Source organism: Mirounga leonina, unplaced genomic scaffold (assembly GCF_011800145.1).
Source record: "Mirounga leonina isolate KUSES-001 unplaced genomic scaffold, KU_Mleo_1.0 Mir_366, whole genome shotgun sequence".
Taxonomy (NCBI): domain Eukaryota; kingdom Metazoa; phylum Chordata; class Mammalia; order Carnivora; family Phocidae; genus Mirounga; species Mirounga leonina.
In genome coordinates, this window is record NW_023270709.1 from 17,446,875 (window position 1) to 17,467,134 (window position 20,260).

General features: G+C 40.9%; 1 protein-coding gene across 1 annotated transcript in view; it reads right to left on the bottom strand.

Annotated features, from left to right (window-relative positions):
• Positions 1 to 20,260, bottom strand: part of DTNBP1 (dystrobrevin binding protein 1) — a 121,628-nt gene that overhangs the window by 52,059 nt on the left and 49,309 nt on the right. Inside the window, exon 7 of the mRNA XM_034985717.1 lies at positions 9,448 to 9,470. Coding sequence (XP_034841608.1) covers positions 9,448 to 9,470 — 23 coding nt within the window. The remainder of the gene's footprint in view (positions 1 to 9,447; positions 9,471 to 20,260) is intronic.

The window sequence follows — 20,260 nt, forward strand, 5'->3', positions numbered from 1 at the left end:
AGCTCCCCTGATGTGCATCTTCTGAGATGGAGAACAAAGGGAGCGACAGGAACAGGTTTTTCCAAAGAGACTGTAGGAAGCCTGTTAGTTTTCTGCTGATGGCTTAAGCAGACATGTATCGGAATCTACTGCCTCTGTAAAAGCCAAATGCAAGCTCTCGGGGCTCTGGTGTGCAAAGATGTATGCACAGATCTGGGGCCGTACCAAATGCTGCTCAACAATGGGGGGTGGGGGCTGAAAATACACTCATTTCATGTGAATCTGTCCTTTAGGCACAAAGATATATTCATGATATGCCAAAAGAGAGAAGGAACCTCACTATCGGAAAGTAATAAAATGACGATTAAAAATATAGTTCATTTCAGAACACATAAGATATCTTTAGATTTCCCCCACTGCATTTTTAACATAAATTTAGCCTAAAGCTGTCTTCAAATTCAGCAACACTAACCAGTGGCTTAGAGTGTGCTATGTGTTTTTAATAAGTATCTTAAATCATCACAATTCCAATAGTTATGAATGCTTGTCAGCCGTCTTCCTGTTTCAGAACAGTATGCTCGAAACCCCACTCCTTCCAGTCTACTCTGAGTCAGAGCTCTGCCAGCCCCCCTCCCTCATCTTCAGCCTCTCTGTCTCTACAGCCGCGTTTCCCTTTCCATACAAATAGATTCAAGTTTCTCACACGTTAAAAAAACATTCCTCGTCTGAACCTAACCCTCTCCTCTACCCTCTCCTTTCCTCCGGAGCCTGTGCTTTTGAAAGCACTGTATCTACTTCTCTCATTCATTCAGATATTCAGGAACTGCCAATGTGCCAAGCACCCAGGTGATGGTGGTGAGCAAGGCAGAGCATTCCCCTCATGCCCTGATCCTCCACCGTCCGGTCTCCACTCCCCCCTCACACGTGAACACCCCTGCTGCTGAAACCGTTCCTAGTACCAACCACCAATCGGCGTCCAACTGCCAGGTTAAGCGACCCTTCTCTTTGCCCTCTCCACAACAGTAGGACGCTGCTTCTTGACATTTCCTGGAAATGTTCTGCTTAATTTTCAAACCCTCACCTCTGCAGCTGACCGTCCTCAGCCTCCACGATAAGCAACCACAGCTGACCCTTGAACAACAGGGGTTTGAAACGGCACAGACCCACTTACATGTGATTTTTTCCCCCAATAAGTACAGGACAGCACTGTAAATGTGTTTTTCTCTTCCTTATGATTTTCTTTTTTTTAAAGATTTTATTTATTTATTTGAGAGAGAGAGAGAATGAGAGAGGGCACATGAGAGGGGGGAGGGTCCGAGGGAGAAACAGACTCCCCGCCGAGCAGGGAGCCCGATGCGGGACTCGATCCCGGGACTCCAGGATCATGACCTGAGCCGAAGGCAGTCGCCTAACCGACTGAGCCACCCAGGCGCCCTCCTTATGATTTTCTTAATAACATTTTCTTTTCCCTAGCTTACTTTAGGAATTCAGTATATAATACACATACCATACAAAACATGTGCGAATTGACTACGCTATTGGTAAGGCTTCCAGTCAACAGGCTACAGTAGTTAAGTTTTTGGAGAGTCGAAAGTTCTACACAGATTTTCAACCACACAGGGGGTCAGTGCCCCTATCGCCCGTATTGTCCAAGGGTCAACTGAAGTTCTCTTCTTCTCTCTGTCCGGTGAATGGTAGTGCTTCCTAGATTTCTATCCATGGTCATCTGTTTGTGGATTCTGCCTGCTCTCCAAGGCTTCCCCTCCTACCTATATGCAGACTACTCCCACGTATAGTTCAGATCTTTCTCCTAAGGTCCACGGGCCCACTGGACACTTCTACTTGTAATGTCTCACAGACACCTCAAATTTAGTATGATCAAGAGAGAATTCACTCAACAAGAATAACATATTTAGGGCTAAATTTAACAAAAGTCCAAGACTTATAGATGGAAAATAAAATACTGCTGAGAAAAATTGAAGAAGACCTAAAGAAATGGAGACACAGTTCTTGTTCATGGATTGGAAGACTCAATATTAAGACAGCAATTCTCACCAAACTGTTCTATAAATTCAACACAATCCCTTACCCAAACCCCGGCATTCATTCTTTTTTAAAGAAATTGACAAAATGATCCTAAAATTTATATGGAACTCCTAAGGACCTGAAATAGTCAAACCAATTTTTAAAAAGATCAAAGTTAGAGGACTCATCCTTCCCAATTTCAAAACTTATTACAAAGCCACAGTAATCGAGGCAGTGTGGTGCTGACTAAAAGGAACAAAATTGAAAATCCAGAAATAAACGCTTATATTTATGGCCACTGTTTTGTTGCAAAGCTACCAAAGCAATTCGATGGGGGAAAAGAAAGTCCAACGGAAGAACCGTTCGGGGACAACCAGATACGGATATGTAAAAAAACAAAACAACAACAAAAAAACAACTTAGACTCTTACATCCCACAAACAGAAAAAATAACTCAGAAGGGATCATGGGAGAGAAAATGGATCACAGACCTAAAAGTAAGAGTTAACAATAACAAGTGTTGACAAGGAGGGGAGAAACTGGAACCCTCACACGTGGCTGGTGGGGATGGAAAACGCTGCAGACACTTTGGAAAAACAGTCACACAGCTTCTTAAAAAGTTCAATTTAAACTTATCCTAAGACCCAGAAACTCCAGCCTTAGCTATATACCCAAGAGAAATGAAAACATATGTCCCCACACAGACTTGCACGTGCAAGTTTATAGCAGCATTATCCATAATAGTCCCAAACTGGAAGCCATCCAAATGTCCATCAGCTGGTAAATGCATGAACAAAATGTAATGTATTCGTATGTGTAATATCAACTCGTCAATAAAAAAAGAACAATGTTACAACATGGATGAAGCCCCCAAATTTAAAACTAAGTGAAAAAATCCAGATGCAAAAAGACTACAAATTGTATGATTGCATTTATATGAAATGTCCAGAAAGGGTGAATTGATAGAGACAGACATTGATTACTGACGGCCTGGGCCTGGGAAGGCAAGCGGGTACTGAGCGCAAACAGGCAGAAAGGAACCACTGTGTGGGATGGAGATGCCATAACACTCGATTGTGGTGATGGCTGCACAACTCTATAAATTTAGTAGGAATCAATGAAGTGTACACTTAAAGATGGAGGAATCTTCTCGTACACAAATCAAACCTCAATAAAATTGTTGTCGAAAATCATTTCTCAATCTACTGGATAAATGATAAAACCATTTCTCAATCTACTGGATACCATGTGAGGTTATGGGGAACTTGCCTGCAAAAGTGGTACTTTTATCACCCCCCCCCCCCAAAAAAAACAGCCGAATTCACTACCATTCCCTCCCAAATCTGTTTTGACCTGTATCACACTGCTTGGTGCATGCAAAGAACCTATGTGTGCAAATGTCCTAGCCAGAAGTCTAAGAAGGAACCCCATGCAGTTAGAAAAGTCTTTTGATTCCACCCAGTGTCTTTCTCTCCAATCTACCACTACCGTCAATCCAAATCTTTCTCAGTTTTCCAACAAATCTCTTCTTCTAGATTTGCTCTCCAACCGATCTACATGACACCAGAACACTTGCTCTATAATGCACATCTGATTCTACGACCATAATAAACCTTAGCGTTCTCCCACTCCTACCCTGTGTCTATCAGCTACAATAGAACCCTCCTCTAAGCTCCCTTACCATGGACTTCCACCATGAGTTAAAAACCTTTAACATGTAACCCAGATTTGTATATTTATATATCATATACATGAACTCCTGTACCAGTTTATTATATAATATACACAAAACTGCAGTCTAAAAGGGAGGCATAAAAAAGAAACAAGTGAAGCCCCAGTTTTCTTCTCTACTCCTATTATTCTGCATAGTCACATCCCTCCTTGGAGACCACTGGCCCAAAGGAAAAAGTCTAAACTCCTTTTTGTGACATTTGAGGCTGTGTATCATTTGTCCCTGCCTACATCTCAACTGCAGCCCTCACTGCTTCTGCCCCACACACCATATGTGTTAGCTGTTAACAAATTATTTGTAGTTCCCTCATTGAACAAGAAGTTAAATCTTAACTTGTGTTCTCGAAATAAACATCTCTGCATCTTTGCAATTGTTCTTTCCTCTTTCTGGAATGTCCTTATTACCCTTTCCAACCTGGTAAGCACTCCTCATTCAGATCCAGCTCAAGTGCCACGGCCTCTCTCTAAGTAGTCCATTATTCCTGCCTTAGTGTGCTTATTTCTATTATAATATTTCTTACATTACATTAAACGTATGGATCTGCCTTTTTATCCTACAAGCGTTATCCCAGCGCTTTAGCTCCTTGAGGACAGAGAGCAGTTATATGATCCAACCTGAGTCTCCATCACTTCAATATTGCCAAATGGCAGCTGGACAGTCGTACCTTACATGTTAAGCTAACTCTTGGGTGGAATCTACAAACGCTACCCAAGTTTACCACCTACCATACATCATACATCCAGATTTATAGCATGCTAAGGCTGCCAAGCCAGAAGTATCTACAGTTCACATCCAAGAGTCATCCAAACACGTGAGACCCCCAGTGGCGTCAGAACTCTGATACAGATAACCTCTACAATTTTATGACTTCTGTTTTTACTCAAATTTTGCGATTGTCATCACTGGGAACTGTTCCACCGCTAAGATTTCAAACTTCCATCTTTGATCCCAAGATCTACCTCAACCATTGCTGTGCTCTCCATCTTTATGGTGCACACCATCCCCAGTGCCTCATAGCTTGCTTATTTTCCTGGTCTAGTCAGGCCTCTCCCTGCTAGCCTGAATTCCATGGCCAGGCATTTTAACCATGCTCTCACTGGCTTCCAAGATTACCACACTGCTGATCCACTATATGCGTCCTCCCAATTCCCAGCATATTTGCTTCAGTTTTTATTTCTACTTCTGGGCCTAGCCCTGCAAAATTCAGACCATCTTACTCTAAATGGATTCTCAAAAAATTGTTTCTTCCCTCCATGTCAGCTTTTCCCCATATTACCAGGCATCTTTCCTTCTCTAAGGTTTCAGGGAAAGAGATGTCCCTGAATCCTTTCCAAGGATAATTCATCTGGATATCACTGCCTTCCCTCTTCTCCAGGATCTTACTCAACTCCTTAATATCCTCAATTTCACCCTCTCCCTTGACCTTAACCCTGATTCTCTCATGTTACTTTTTCATTTCTTTCCATTCATTCTTGAAAGAATACTGAGTTCACATCACCTTTGTATGCTAACTTCTCATAACACTTCTGATTTTCTGATTTGCAATCTGGATTCTCCCTTTACAAATAGCTCTTTCCGATTACCAATTACCAATATGACAATCTGTCCACTGTCAAATCCAATGGGATTTCCCCATTCTGCATTACTTATATCACTGATAACCACTTCTCCTGTAAACTTTCTCCTCTCTGTCCTTCCTTATCACTAAATTGTCTTGGTCTTCCATTTCTCTAACCACTCCAGCCCTATGTCCTTCTTTGGCTTCACTTTCCATAGCTGGACCATAACTGTGATCACACTGTATCAGGCTGGCCTTAGCTGCTTTTGCCCACATCCTCTCATGATGATCCACTCACTGTGACAGTGGTTAACTCCTAAATCCTGGCATGTCTTCACACTGTCTGTCACCTTTCTGACATGGCTGGGTAATTTTATATTAAAGAGATTACAATGGACATCCTCTTATAGCACACAACTGGATCCCATGTTGGTCATTTAATTTTTTTTTAAGATTTATTTATTTATTTTTGAGAAAAAGAGAGCACAAGTGGGAGGGACAGAAGGAGAGGGAGAGAGAATCTCAAGCAGACTCCACATTGAGCATGGAGCCCAACACGGGGCTCGATCTCCCAACCCTGAGATCATGACTTGAGGCGAAATGAAGAGTAGGGAAGCACCACTGCACCACTCAGGAGCCCCGGTAATTTAATTTTTAAAAAAGCAGTTAATATAGGAATCCATTAAAAACACATGTACAAACACTTTAATATAAAATATAACCATACTTCAATTCGTGAATTTTTTGAGCATAGATCCACTGATTGAAAATTCTTGCATAAGCTACCATAACACCGTGAATAAAATTTCCAGTCTATTTTAAAAAGCAGAGCAGGAATTTAAGATGTTTGAAACAATCCATGTATGGAACCTTTCAGGATTTTTATTATTTTTTCCCAATTCTTTTCTAATTCTGAATTTTACCTTTTGCAGCAATTTTAAAATCTATTTACCTATTTTACCTATACCAAGTCTTCCAAAGCTGTCAACTTAGTTTTCTTACAAACAGTTCTCCTTAACACTGAGGTTTCATCATTTTCTCTGATATTTAATTGAACTGCAGATTATAATAACAAGTATAAATGAGTTGGAGAGCAAACAACTCACCCTGGGTGAGCATTCAATGCAAGTAGTGGAAATAAAAGTATTTGGGTGTACTGGGGAGTACCTATCAGCCTTGAGTATTCAGCATGCTCTGGGTATCAGTCAGTACATCTTGTGGAGAACGATGGTTAATTTGGTGAGGTGCTTAAGTGAAGATAGAATGAGTCTGCATAGAAAGCCATGTTAAATTAGGAATGATGGTGGTACGAGCAATATCCAATCCAGTGGCGCAATATTTCTAGACTTATACTTTAAAAATCTTACGAGTGATTTTTTAGATTTATACATGGAATGACAATTTTTTTTTTTAAAGATTTTATTTACTCATTTGAGACACAGACATACAGAGAGAGAGAGAGAGCATGAGCAGGGAGAGAGGCAGAGGGAGAAGCAGGCTCCCCGCTGAGCCAGGAGCCCAATGTGGGGCTCGATCCCAGGACCCTGGGATCACGACCTGAGCCGAAGGCAGACGCTTAACGGACTGAGCCACCCAGGCGCCCCAAGAATGACAATCTATTTTTAAAATTAAAATGGAAAAATGATAAATAATGCCTAATGAACAGACAGGTCTATTCATGGCCAATTTCCTATGTCCTTAAGCACTGTGAAAACTTTATTTACTCTACACATGCTTACAATAATAGAATTCCTTCCCCACTGAAAATAAAAATTAAAGATTTCTGAAATCCTACCCTCCTTTTTCTATTGTTTAATATTCAAGGGACTATCATTTAAAAGTTTTTTAAAAATGCAATATTCGGGGGAGGGGCGCCTGGGTGGCTGGTTGAGCATCTCACTCTTGATTTCAGCTCAGATCATGATCTCAGGGTTGTGAGATGGAGCCCCATGTCGGGCTCTGCACTGAGCGGGGAGCCTGCTTAAGATTCTCTCCCTCTGTCCCTCCCCCCACCCCCACCCGGCTCTCTCTCTCTCTCTAAACAAACAAAAAACAAAGAAATATTCAGGGAACAGAGAAAACCTTCCTGCTAATATTTTAAAAAACGAACAATAAATAGCCAGCTCAATAATATTGTAGAGCCATGCTACAAGACGGCACCTGGGAATGTACTAACATCCGTGGGGTACAGAGGAAGAATCCGGAACGTGGATGATACTGATCTGTACCACTATCTTTGAGGGTTACTAATTTTGTTTTTGTTCCCCAAAGTTAGCCTTTTACCAACTTAGAAAAAAAGCTTCCAAATACAACTACAAGAGTTGAATAAAACAATTAGACAAAGTAACATCTTTTGCTTTCCTGTAACCTATATCGGAAAACCAAAGACAACATTCAAACAATATAAGAAACTGTTAAAATTTGTATGATTTTTCTCCTTTCTTTTTTCCTCCTTCCTTGGTGAATGTCTTGAAAGAACAGTTACATTTCTCTTTTACTCATGCTTTTGAAATATTAGCAAAACCCTCAGAAGGAAAGAATTTTCAATGAATATTGGTACTAAAAATTTTTGATATGATGAAATAATCAATTTACAGTTTGTTCAAACATAAGAGCTTTACTTGGCTTATGGGTGGGTGGGATGCGCCGTTACATGCCATACCATAATTAGGCACATGTGTATAAATGAGATATGTCAGCATTAATTGAATTATTCTCTTGAGTAATATGTAACACTACCTAACCTTTTTACAAATGGCTGGCCTCTTCTTTTACTGTGAATACTGTCATACCAAAAAAAGGGGGGGGGGGGGGGAAGGCTCCAGTACTGAGATGAAGTGAAGTTGACATTTTGCATCATCTGTGTCCCTGCCTGTCTTTCAGTATTAACTTGATTGCTTTTTTCCTTCTCCTAATGTTATATAAGAAGATACTAGCCTACAAAAAGAAAGAATGAGAGGGAAAAGAACATTTTATGAGGATTTCAAATCTTATTTTCAACCACAGATGGAAAATAACGTACATGAGTCCTGGTGCACAAACTGATTAGGAATAATGATAACCATGAGAACACATTCTATCACACGATCACTTAACATTACCCTCAGCAAACTAGCCACAAACTCAATCATTGTACTGTAACTGTACTCAGGTAAACAGATCTTCCAGCCAAACAAGTCTGTTCAATTAGAGTCACAGCAGGAATAGCCTTTATACCTTTTATCTTGAAGGTTAGTCATTTTCCCAAAACACCTAAACAAACCATACACAATTCAACTGTAAATGATAAATGGGACAATCTTTACTCATTCAGTAAATCTTAGTCAATACTAACTTCTATGTGAAATACAATAAGCATAAAACTAGTTTAATGTGTACTATAAAAGGCAATAATTCAAAGCCTTCCTAGTTACTGGGATGAGTCTGTCAGAGAACACTGACTTCTCTGAGTAATTGCTTATCAGCAACTGAAAAACAGTGTGCTGGAAGGGTTCGGAGCTGCTGGAGAGTTTGTGGTTTTCTCTATTTTGCATTAGTGCTGTTCCTTGACCAGCAAGGGTCAACACGACCTGGAGTTATTTTTCCAGTGCCCCACCTTCAAAAGGTCCCTAAAATGAAAAGGCAATGCGGGGTGCTTTTGGTATCTCAGAATACAGTTCACAGAGCGTCTCATTTTACAGGTGGAGAAACCAAGCCTGCATAAATTAAGGCAAGAGACTTATCCAAAGTTACAAGACAATGGCAGGGCAGGACCCAGCACCAAACACCTTTTGGAAGTTTCAGGTGACTGATGGATCGATCGCATCTCTTTCTTTATCACCATGCCCTCTCCACATGGCCCAGACTGTGCACACGAGAAACCAGAATCTTCTCAAACTAGGATTCACAACAACCTCAAAGTTAGGACTATGCCATCCTAACATATTACTTGCAATGGTCATCAGCAGAAACTTTCACTTAGTATATGTGTTATAGCTCAAAGGATATCAAAACCAGTTGTGATTAAATAAAACTTACAAAAACAGGATTAAGTAAACTTTTTTTTGATGTAAACTGATTTAAAGAAAAAGGAATGAGTTCATCATCAAGAGAGAACATCTGACATCAATTAATTCTCATTTACTTTAAAGTGAAGAATTAAACACAAAATTACCTTTGAAGGTTTCGAGTTCCTTCCTGTAGAAAAAAAAAATGTAAATTTTATTTATTTGAAGTATAATTACATAGTGTTATATTAGTTTCAGGTGTACAACATAAATGATTCAACAATTCTATACATTGCTCAGTGCTCACCACAATAAGTGTCGTCACCAACTGTCACCAAACATTAATACAGTATTATTGACTATATTCCCTATGCTGTACTTTCCATCTCTGCGACTTACTTATAACTAGAAATCTGTACCTCTTCATCCTCTTTACCTATTTCCCTCATTCCTCTACTCCCCTCCCCTCTGGCGACCACCAGTTTGTTCTCTGTATTTAAGAGTCTGGGGTTTTTTTATCTGTTAAGAAAATGTAAATTTTAAAATAATCTATTCTTACTGGAAACTGCTCTTATATTTTAATAAAAAGGCATATACTTTAAAAGCCCAGAGTGGTGTTTCTGGATGTTCCCACACGCTTTACTGAAATTACCAATACAATTAGTCTAAAGTAACTGAAATTACCAATACAATTTTTCAGTTTTTCTGCTATTACTTTACTAATGGCTTAAAAAAATTCTACCAGAATTTAAACAATTAAAACACTTATTAAAACAAAACATTTTACTTATTTATTTATTTTTAAAGATTTTTATTTATTTATTTGACAGAGAGAGACACAGTGAAAGAGGGAACACAAACAGGGGGAGTGGGAGAGGGAGAAGCAGGCTTCCCATGGAGCAGGGAGTCTGATGTGGGATTTGATCCCAGGACCCTGGGATCATGACCTGAGCCGAAGGAAGACGCTTAACGACTGAGCCACCCAGGCGCCCCACAAAAAGCATTTTAATACCAGTTATGAATCATCTCATATATGTAAGAATCAATTTATAAAAGCACTTAACAATTGGCTCAATATTAAATAACAGATTTTTGAGATCTTTGGTTAATAATCATCCAGAATAAGAACAGTTATCTCCCCTTTTAAGTGAAAGAGGAAAGCACATATCAAAGGACTGGGGTCCACAGCTCATCCTGATACAAAAGGGCCAAGCCTCCAGGACATGCTCTGGTTTGTCATTTTGTCAGTGTTAATTAAGGATCCTGAGACACCAAGTTTCCTGGGGAAATGTACAGCAGCAGAAAATAGATGAACAATCATAAGACAAAACATTTTTGACAAAAAGTAAGTTGTTTTCAGGTTTTCCTTCCTAATTTTTTAACTAGATTTTCCCTCTTTATCGGTACTGATAAGAAGTACTATTGAGGAGGTGAGTTTATTTAGTTAAAGCTTGTTATCTCACTCAGAATAGGAGACTTTATCTCTTACTTGCACTCTAGGTTTTTCTAAACATCGAGGGCTGTTTTGAATTCGCAAGTCAGTTTTCCACACCACTAATTACAATACCCCTCATGTTCCAAAATAGTTGACTGCAATCAACAGCTGGTGGGGGGACGGGCAATGAGCCTGCTGGGAGGCCAAGCATGGATTACTCCTGTCACAGCCAAGGAAAGGCTCTGAAATCAGACGGTCACCTCACTCCTTTTTTCCAAAACACCCAATTCCTCCTAACAGCGCTCCAGCAACATAGTTCGTTAACTGAGACAAAGAATGTTATTTTCAATCCCATCTTAAAAAAAAAAAAAAAATAATGCAACTGTTTCCCTTCAGCCAGCAGTCCCACTTCATTCTTGAAAGATTAATTAGGTACAAGTTAAACGTGCCTAAAACTTACTTTATCCTCCAATAAAGGGATGAAACTGAAAATACCTGAGAGGCAACATGGATTGTCAGAGAACATCTTGCAAAGACACCTTCGAAGTGCTTCCCACTGATGCCCTCCCAGGAGCAATTCCCCAAGCCCCTTGAGAGGTGGAAGGGATGACAGAGCCCTCAGTTCCATATTCTAATGAGTAATTCTTTTCTGATTAGGAGCTTTAGAACACGCTGGCTTTCTGTCTTTTAGAATGTGTAACACTGAGCAAAATTCCCAAAAGGCATCTTCTGTTTTAAAAAGCTGGAACTCAAGAGTAACAATCTCAGAGATGTTTCCCCTACTCCCACCCCCAAATCCCCAAATCCCAACAACTAAAAGCCAGACAAATCATCTATTTCCTTGATGGGTAGCTGCCCAATGGAGGAAAGCTGCCTCTCATTAGGAGGTGGGTGCTCACCTCTCAACCTTCGGGCTGCCCCGTCACCTCAACGGGAAGGTGTTGCCCGGGAAATGGGGAGAAGCCTAGCAGCGCCGTGTCAGTGTCCTCTATTTACGGAATATCATGACCCACACTGTTAGTAAAATCTCTGAGAAACTTCCTTCCAGACAGGAAATCATTCCCATACCCACTGCCTAAAAAGGAACACTGGCTGAGGTAGCGAAGGGAAGGATAACCATGGTGTAAAGGAAAAATCAGTGTCAGGGAACTTTGAAAGGACTGATACAGTACAGCAGCGGCACTGAAAGCCTTGAAATTTCCTGGTTTTTAGGGCAGACCTCACATTTATTAGGGATCATAAGCATCTGGAGGTACAGGCGACAGAAGAGAAGAGAGGGACAGGCTTGCCAAGCAGACGTGACAGTGAGACTGAAGGCACGAAGGTCAGATGATGCAGGTTATAGATTTAGGCAAGAGCAAGCACTTGAGAACAATGGGCTGAATGAAGAGAAACGTGTGGGAGACAAGGTTAAAAAGGTAGAGGGTTCTGAGTGCCAGGCTAAAAGGATCTGGTTTTATTTTTAGCAGACTAGCAGGAGCAAAGCTGTGCTTTAGGAAGAGCATTCTAGCTGTGATGGATAGATCTACCGACAAGGGGGAGAATAAAAGCAGGGAGTACTCAGGAAACTACAGAGGAGTTTGAAGAAGAGCTAATTAGTGCCTGGGAAGAGCAACTTAAGTGGCAAGGGCGATGAACAGGAGGGGTCTGGTTTGCAAAATGCTATGGAGAAGACTCAACAGTCCCGGCAACTGATCCCATGGGGATAAGCGGAGGAAGGAGAGGAGGACATTCACCGTGGAGGTTCCGGTCTGCACCGCTGGAGGAACGTGAGTCTATTAATAATGGAACACTTGGGAAGAGGAACAGTGTGGGAGTTCAGTTCGGAATTTGATGAAATAATCTGGTGATGTTGAAAGACACGATGCCCACCCCGCTGAGGCGGCTACTCAAAAATGTAGCTCCTACAGATTTCTCCCCGACTTCCCAGTCTTGGGCGGATTCCAACTTGGCTTCCAGACCCCACCCCTGCAGAGTCAAGGTCAACAACCTTGTTGTTGCCAAATGCAATGATCACTTCTCACTTTTCATCTGAATCCCTCAGCAGCATTTGACCCAACTGGCAATACCTTGAGAAAGTTCCCTCTAGTTTTTCCTGCTTTCTTGGATTCTTTTGCTAGCCCCTCCACCTCTCCCAGACCACAGCACTGGATTGCTCGTGGCAAGACTGGTTTTGGGCTCTCTCTCTCGCTCTATCCTTCACTCACATTCTCTCACAAGGCAATTTCACCTAGCTATGTAGCCTTAAATATCAACTATACGTGGACTTCTGGACTTATATTTCCTAACTTGATCTCTTCTCTGAGCTCCAGACTCCCATGCAACTGCGTGTTTGAGATCTCCACTCCAGCGGAGCAGGCTTCTCAAACAGCACGTGCGAGACAGCCTACTCTTCTCCAGGCTCCTGAGTATCATTAACGGCATCACCAACTTCCTCAAGTACACTTTATCCGTTCCTTCATTCTTCACATCCAATGCATCAAGAAACCCTGTCACTTCTATCTCAAAACAGACCCTGAATTCATCCATTTCTCTCCATCACTGTTATCAACCTTGTACCCATTTTCTTATACCGACTGTAATTTTTGCTGTGTTCAATCATTCATTCAACAAAAATTTATGAGCCTTAGACATTAGGAATAGTGCTAGGTTTAGAATATGCATGTCTCATAACCTCAAGGGACTCCAGTGAGAGAGACAATTAGAAATTGATCTTACAGATGGGTGCTCTGGTAACGACAGGCTGAGGCTTCTCGAGGAATAAAGAGGGAACAACGCGTACACCTTGGTTTGTAGCAAAGGCTTTCTGGAGGAGCAAGGACGGGCCTGAGTTTTGCAGGATGATGGGTAACGCTTACTGAGGACACGGCAGATATTTTACTTGTAACCATTATATCACTCTCTCAGTTAACCAAATGAAAGGCATAGGTTAAGCAGGTGTTTTAAGTTCTGGTCACTCTCCAAACTCTATTAGAAATGGAAATGACAATGAGCAGTGTGGAACAGTTTTCAAGTTCACCTTTGACACCCAATAGGCGATCTCCCCTTATCTAAACTCCTATAGTGCTTAACTCTTATTGGTGTTATAAAACTTCATGTGATGTAGTTATTTCTGTACAGACATCATCTCTACAGTTATGGGCTTGGCGTGCAGAAGTCCTGTCTCACCCACTGTGACCATCCACGTGCAGAGTCGGACCCAACTGACACTCAGAAAATCAAGGAATGACTAAGATCTGCTTCTTCAAGGAAGCCCTTGCTGCAAATATAGAGAAATTTTTTTAAAAGATTTTATTTATTTTTGAGAGACAGAGAGAGAGAGAGAGCACGAGCAGTGGGGAGGGGCAGAGGGAGAAGCAGGGAGCCCGACGCGGGGCTCGATCCCAGGATCATGACCCGAGCCAAAGGCAGATGCCCAACTGACTGAGCCACCCAGGCGCCCTGAGAATTTTATTCTTTATAAAAAAAGTCTGATCACAAAGTATCTCATGTGTTTGCCACTTTCATTTCCAAAAATTTGAGTCTCTTATTTTTCATAGTTTAATAGTATTTTCAAAGCTCAAATAAGTAGAAAGAACTGAAATACTCTCTCTTAGGTTTTACCATATTTTAAAATGTACTCGGTTCAGCAAATGCCTTTACAAAATTCAGCATAATGAACCCTGAAACTAAAACATTCAACAAATAACACCAGACTCAAAATCTAACAATATTTCCAAAGGGTGAAAGTGCTATTTAATCTTTTTCCCTACAGGGGTTGAGTTACAAGGGCAGAATAAAAAGAACAAAAAATCATATTAATAAATAGTCTGTGGAATATTCCAGGAAATGTATTAAATCTGTACATGTATGGAAATCAACTAAATCAGACTCACAGATGCAAACTTACAGATTGGAACCACTGGATAAATATCTCCATAAATACAATCATCTCACAGATGGAGGCACACTCTAAATACTAAACGGCTTCCCCAAGGACAAATCCATGACAGAAAGCTAACACAAGGATTCTGTGCGGCAAGCTACCACACTCAAAAAGCCAACTGCAGCATCAACTCAAACATTTTTCTTCACGTCTGAAAATATTTAGGGGAATTTTTTTTTTTTTAAGAATTACCAGCAGTACTTTTTGGTTAGAACAGACTTGAAGGGCGTCCCTTTGTTACGGCTGATGGACAGAATCTATCACCATGACTAACTGTTCACAGGAAAGATCTCACAACACCTCTTTCAAAATGGCCCACCTACCACTCATCATCATCAAGTCTGTTGTTCCCTGCATCCTACAGTCATGAAAATGTGTATCCTTACAGGCTTGGTGGGTTTGGGGTTGATAGGGCAGAAGGTGGGTGGGGGGAGGGGGGAGGGGAAAGAGAGCTGGCCTTCTAGCTTGAGGTGAATTTTCTCAAAACCATCTGTATCTTCGAAATCCCTGTTGTTATTTATTTCTTACATAGATCCTGCCCAGGGGATATGTTGCAGAACAAGACATTTTTAACATTATCTGTAAAATGAAGCCTCTTAAAAAGCAGCTAGTTCATTGTAAAAACTGCATTAAGTCCTTATTTATCATGCTATTAACATAGATCCATATATTTATCCACTTCGGGAAAGCACAGCCTAAAAAATAATGAAATGAGAGGATCCTAGAATACTGGCATTTAAGACTGGAAAGAGTCTGACCGATATGGTAACAAAGATTTGGAATTTAAAAAAAAATACCCCCCCCCCCCAAGATAATGAAGGTCTAGGAGATCAGATGGTTGGTGGCAGCATTAAGTTATGTATGGATTAAATTCCCCCCAAACTTGCAAGATTACTTTCCTTGGCCTGTTTTCCATGCAAATCTCTTTGAGTTGGAGGGAGACGCAGGTGGTTGAAGGAAGCAGGATAAAGAAGGATGACATGGGAACAAGGGATATTTACTGAGCTCTTACTATATAACACATATACAATGAAGAAAGCGGGGCTTGACTATCAAAGGCTACACAGTTAGTAAGAGAGAGGACTGGGAATAAAATCTGTGCCTCTCGGACTCCAAGCGTGTGTGATCTGTGGCACCCAGAGTGTAGTTCAAGGGCACACAGCCTCCGTAAATGCACGTTGTGACCGACCTAAGATATTTCAGCCCCACCAGAAAGTACCTAAGTAAAGTAAACCACCAAGTCTACTGGATACGAGTCGTGTATATAAAAGTCAGAGATACCCCAAATTCTGGGGCAACATCTGGGTCCACTCAGCTCTATGAAAGCACATTGCTTTTTAGGAAACTGATGAAACTAAAATTGAATGCCATCATCACTGATGTGAACTAAAGGGAAAACCCAGCATGCCCTTGAAGATATCGAGTGAGTTTCAAAAAATCTGTTAAACACCTTTCTTCTCACTGATGTACTGAGAAGGGTTCAGTGACTAACCCATGGTAACTAATTTTTAAATCATCAAATAAATGAAAGAATTCTAATACCTTTGTATTACTGATTTTTTTTTTAATTCAAAATTTTTAATTGGCCATCCAACTTCCTAAAAAAACCCAGTCTACCACTCAGTTATTACCAAGGCTGTGGTCTGTTGTTTCTCGGCATCATCTAACCACGCAACACTGCCTGAAACCGTATGTACCCACAGGCATGGTGAGCGTGTGGCTGATGGGGCAGAAGGTAGATTAAAGGAAAAAATCATGCATCCCACATCCAGACGTGTTTGTGATCCAGTGGTACCACTACGGAAAAACTTTGCTTGCTCATTTTTATAATTGGCAGTCATGAGAGCTGAAGTGATCAAAGCTCTGAGAGAAGCAAGATGGTTTTCATACTCCACAGCATCCAGTCCCAGAGGGTGGACAGCTTTGTGTGGAGCTGATATAACATAAAGGGTATGAAGAGACAATTTTAAGTCCAAGAGACACTGGTCCCGGTGTAGCCTTGCCACTTCCTGGCTCTGCCAACTCCTGGGAAATTATTTAATCTCCCCTAGTCTGATTTTCCTTGCTGGTAAAAAGGAGAGTACGTCTCCTGAGACAGTCCTTATGAGAATTCTCTGAGTTAATTTAGACTACAGTTTTTAAGCACAGTACCTGGCACACAGTAAATGCTAAATAAATGTTACTGTTACCTAACTAACACAATCATCATAACTGAGTTTTCATCTTGAAGATGGTGAGAAGTCTTAATCATATCTGTATTTTAGAAAAAAAAAAATGACAGTAATATAAATGGTCCGAGGGACACGATTATAGACCGGGAGACTAATGGAGGAAGCTGTCACTATGACTGAGGCTGCACAGATGTGAGCTGGAAAGGATCAGTGAAGACAGAAAGGCAAGAACAGATTCATGAAACACAGGACTGGCCTAGACTGGGAACTGAGCGGAGATGGTGGTAGAGGGGGAAAGAGATTTTGATGACTCCCATGTTTGTGGAATGGGTAGATCTATAGATGGTGATGCCTTATTGAGACAAGAAAAGGTCAAGTGTTGCTGTGGAACATAATTTGGGGTAGGCTGCTCTTGAGACGTCCATTGAGATGTCCAAGTAAGGATGTCCAGATGGCAACTGATTCTCCAGGTCGAAGAGAGACCTGAACCGAAGACAGTGATTTGATCATGGTCACCACGTGGGTGGTAGATGAGCCAAGGAGATGGAAGGACTACCTGGGGAGGGTATGCAGAATGGGAGGCGGCAATAACCCAGAGCAGAAGCCAAGGGAATACCAACATTAAAGCACCTACGTAGGAAACTGAAAACCAACCCAGGGTAGAGAAGCAATGTTAGGAACCCAGTGTTGCAGAAGTCAAGAATGGACAGCTTCAAGAAGTCAGGTAAATAAGGATTTGTCAATGGACTTGGCTCCCCAAAAACTAAGGGAAAAAAATACAGATTAAATATTCAAAGTACATCATGGATTGTGTCTCTATTAACGTCTTCATGTTACACAACCTTTATTCAATTTTCTTTCTCTATCAATATTTTCACTTTAGTGTGCCAAGCATCTTGTCCTTTCAATGGAATGAATGAATAAATCTTTTTAAAAGTTCGCTTATAAGGTAAAATAGTGTTTTCACTTTCCTTGAGTCAGTCCAATGTTTATAATTTTATGGAATACTCTGTTTTTAAATCCATGTAAAAGCACAGAACATTGCTATCAAGTGATAAATTCTCATCTGAGTTCATCCTTGAGAGCTATATATCAGCTTCTCCTCCTCAAAGAAATAATGTGCTGTTTTATATGACAGTAATGCACTTCTCTGATATCAGCATAACGAGAAGAATTCGTCGTAAACAGAACATGGCATGGAACTTCCAGAGAGAAAGAAAAACGTTGCTCACTTTGGGGGAGAATGTCCCTCTTTGAAATCCAGGATCAAACCTCTCCAGTAGCTAATGACCCAATGTCCTTTGAAACAACGACAGTGCCATTTTTCTGAGCCAGGACGAAGACTAGAAATGGCAGAATGCAGGTAGGAAGAGAGACCACAGAGAAACGGGGCCAATGTAACCATGCGAGAGCAAGCAGCCCAAGAAGAGCAGGTGGCACCCTCCCTTTCCTGTTGCTGTCTTTCCCCTGACTTTTCCGGCCACTGACCACAGAGCGAGCAGGTGGGGCAGGCTGCTAAGCATCTCTCTGCCTGTCCCTTCTCTAGAATCCACCAAGAATGCCTGAGGGGCAAAGCAAAGGGTCGCACCATGTTTTAGCCATGCTCACCTGAAGACTAAAATAACCGGCTTCCTACTTTTGAAAGCATCTCTGAAAAAAAGAGTAACCAATAAGGAAACATAACAAACTCCAAAACGGTACTGGGCCATGTAAGATGTAAATTATTATTCTGAATTTAACCAACCGATTCTAGAACAATGAAAGTTATTACAGACTCTGTAGATTACAATGCATGAGCTATAACCAATCTATTTTCAGAAAAAGGATTACCTTTTTTTTGTAAACCCATGATTAATGTTTGCCGAATTTCAGTAAACCTTTCTCAAGGTTGCTGTATTTTTAGTCTTGACCACTTTCAACAGCAAATATATATTTTAAGTTTTTACTGTCTCTGTCAAAACAAACATCTTGATGAGCCCCAACATACAGATCTGCATTTACACAACTGGGAGAAAAAGTTCAGGAAAAGAGTACTGTAACCAATTAGAGAAATATTATTTTTCAAGAATCAAGACAGAACGTGAGTTTTTAATGTTGATGGCAAACAGATACTCATTGTTTAAAATAAAGCTTGAAGAACTTAAATATCAGTCCTGAACTATATTTACTGTCAACCCAAGGATCTAATAACCTCTTAAAATATTCTAGCTACATCTGTTCTTGTGACTATGTATAAAGTCTGACACTGTCAGGATTTATTCTCTGATACTTCAGAATAAGAATTTGTTGAATTCCTTGCCAACTCGTAAGCTTAGGTTTCATTTTGAAAGAAAATGTAAGATTTGATTACAAATTCATGAACCCCATATATTCATAGACTCCTATCAAGAGGTCACTGACTTAGCAGATGTGATTACTATAGTGTAATAAATACAATAATTTACTATCAGTTAACCACCTGGGAACCACCTAAAACTAGCATCTAATAGGGAAGGAGGAAGTAAAAGGAGAAAAACGGAGAGACAGGTTTGGGCCTTTTTTCATCTTCCATGTGTCTACTTAGTATTTTGAACTTATAGAATAGTTACAATAACTGGTTTTAGTGTCCTTGTATGCTAATTCTAACATCCGTTATCAGTTCTGAATTGCTTTTGATTGATTGGTTATCTCCATGTTTGCTGAGTAATCTTTAATTCAATGCTACACATCGTGATTTACCTTTTGGGTGCTAGATATTCGGGTCTTTCTACAAATATTCTTGAGCTTTGTTTTAGGATAATTTCCTTGGAAACAGTCTGGTCCTTTTGATGCTTGCTTTCATGATTTGTTAAACAGGTCTGGAGCAGGGCTCATTCGGGGGCTAATTATACCCCCTACCGAGAGAAGACTTTCCTGAGTGCTCTTCCCAATGTCCCATGAATTACAAGTTTTTCCAGTTGGGCTGTTGAGAACAGGCACTGGGTAAGCAACAGCAACTGTGAGCCAGTCCTTTGCCTTTTCTCCCCCTCCTGTCTCTGGGAGTCTCCTCACGTGCATTATAAAAGTATGCTGCTGGATATTCAAGGGAAACCCCTGGTGGATTTCCGGGATCCTCTCCGCAGCCCTCTCCTCTCTGGCCCTGTGTCCTATAAACACTGGCTGCCTCAGTCTCTCGGACTCCCGGCTCTGTTTCCTCGACTCAGAATGTGTCGGGCCCCCCCGCCCTGCCCTGTAGCCTGGAAACTCTCTCAAGGCAGAATGCGGGGGCAAGCAGAGGTCTCACCGCACCCGTTTTCTGTCCACCAAGGATCACTTCTCTTCTTTGCCTGATGTCCAGGGTCTTAAAAAGCATTGTTTTGTCTGGTTTTTGGTTGTATCAGGTGGGAAAGTAAACCTGGTCCCTGATACTCCACCTTGGGTAGATAGAATCCACTCCTTTTTTGTCAAAGCCCTCTCGGACGGAAAGTTCT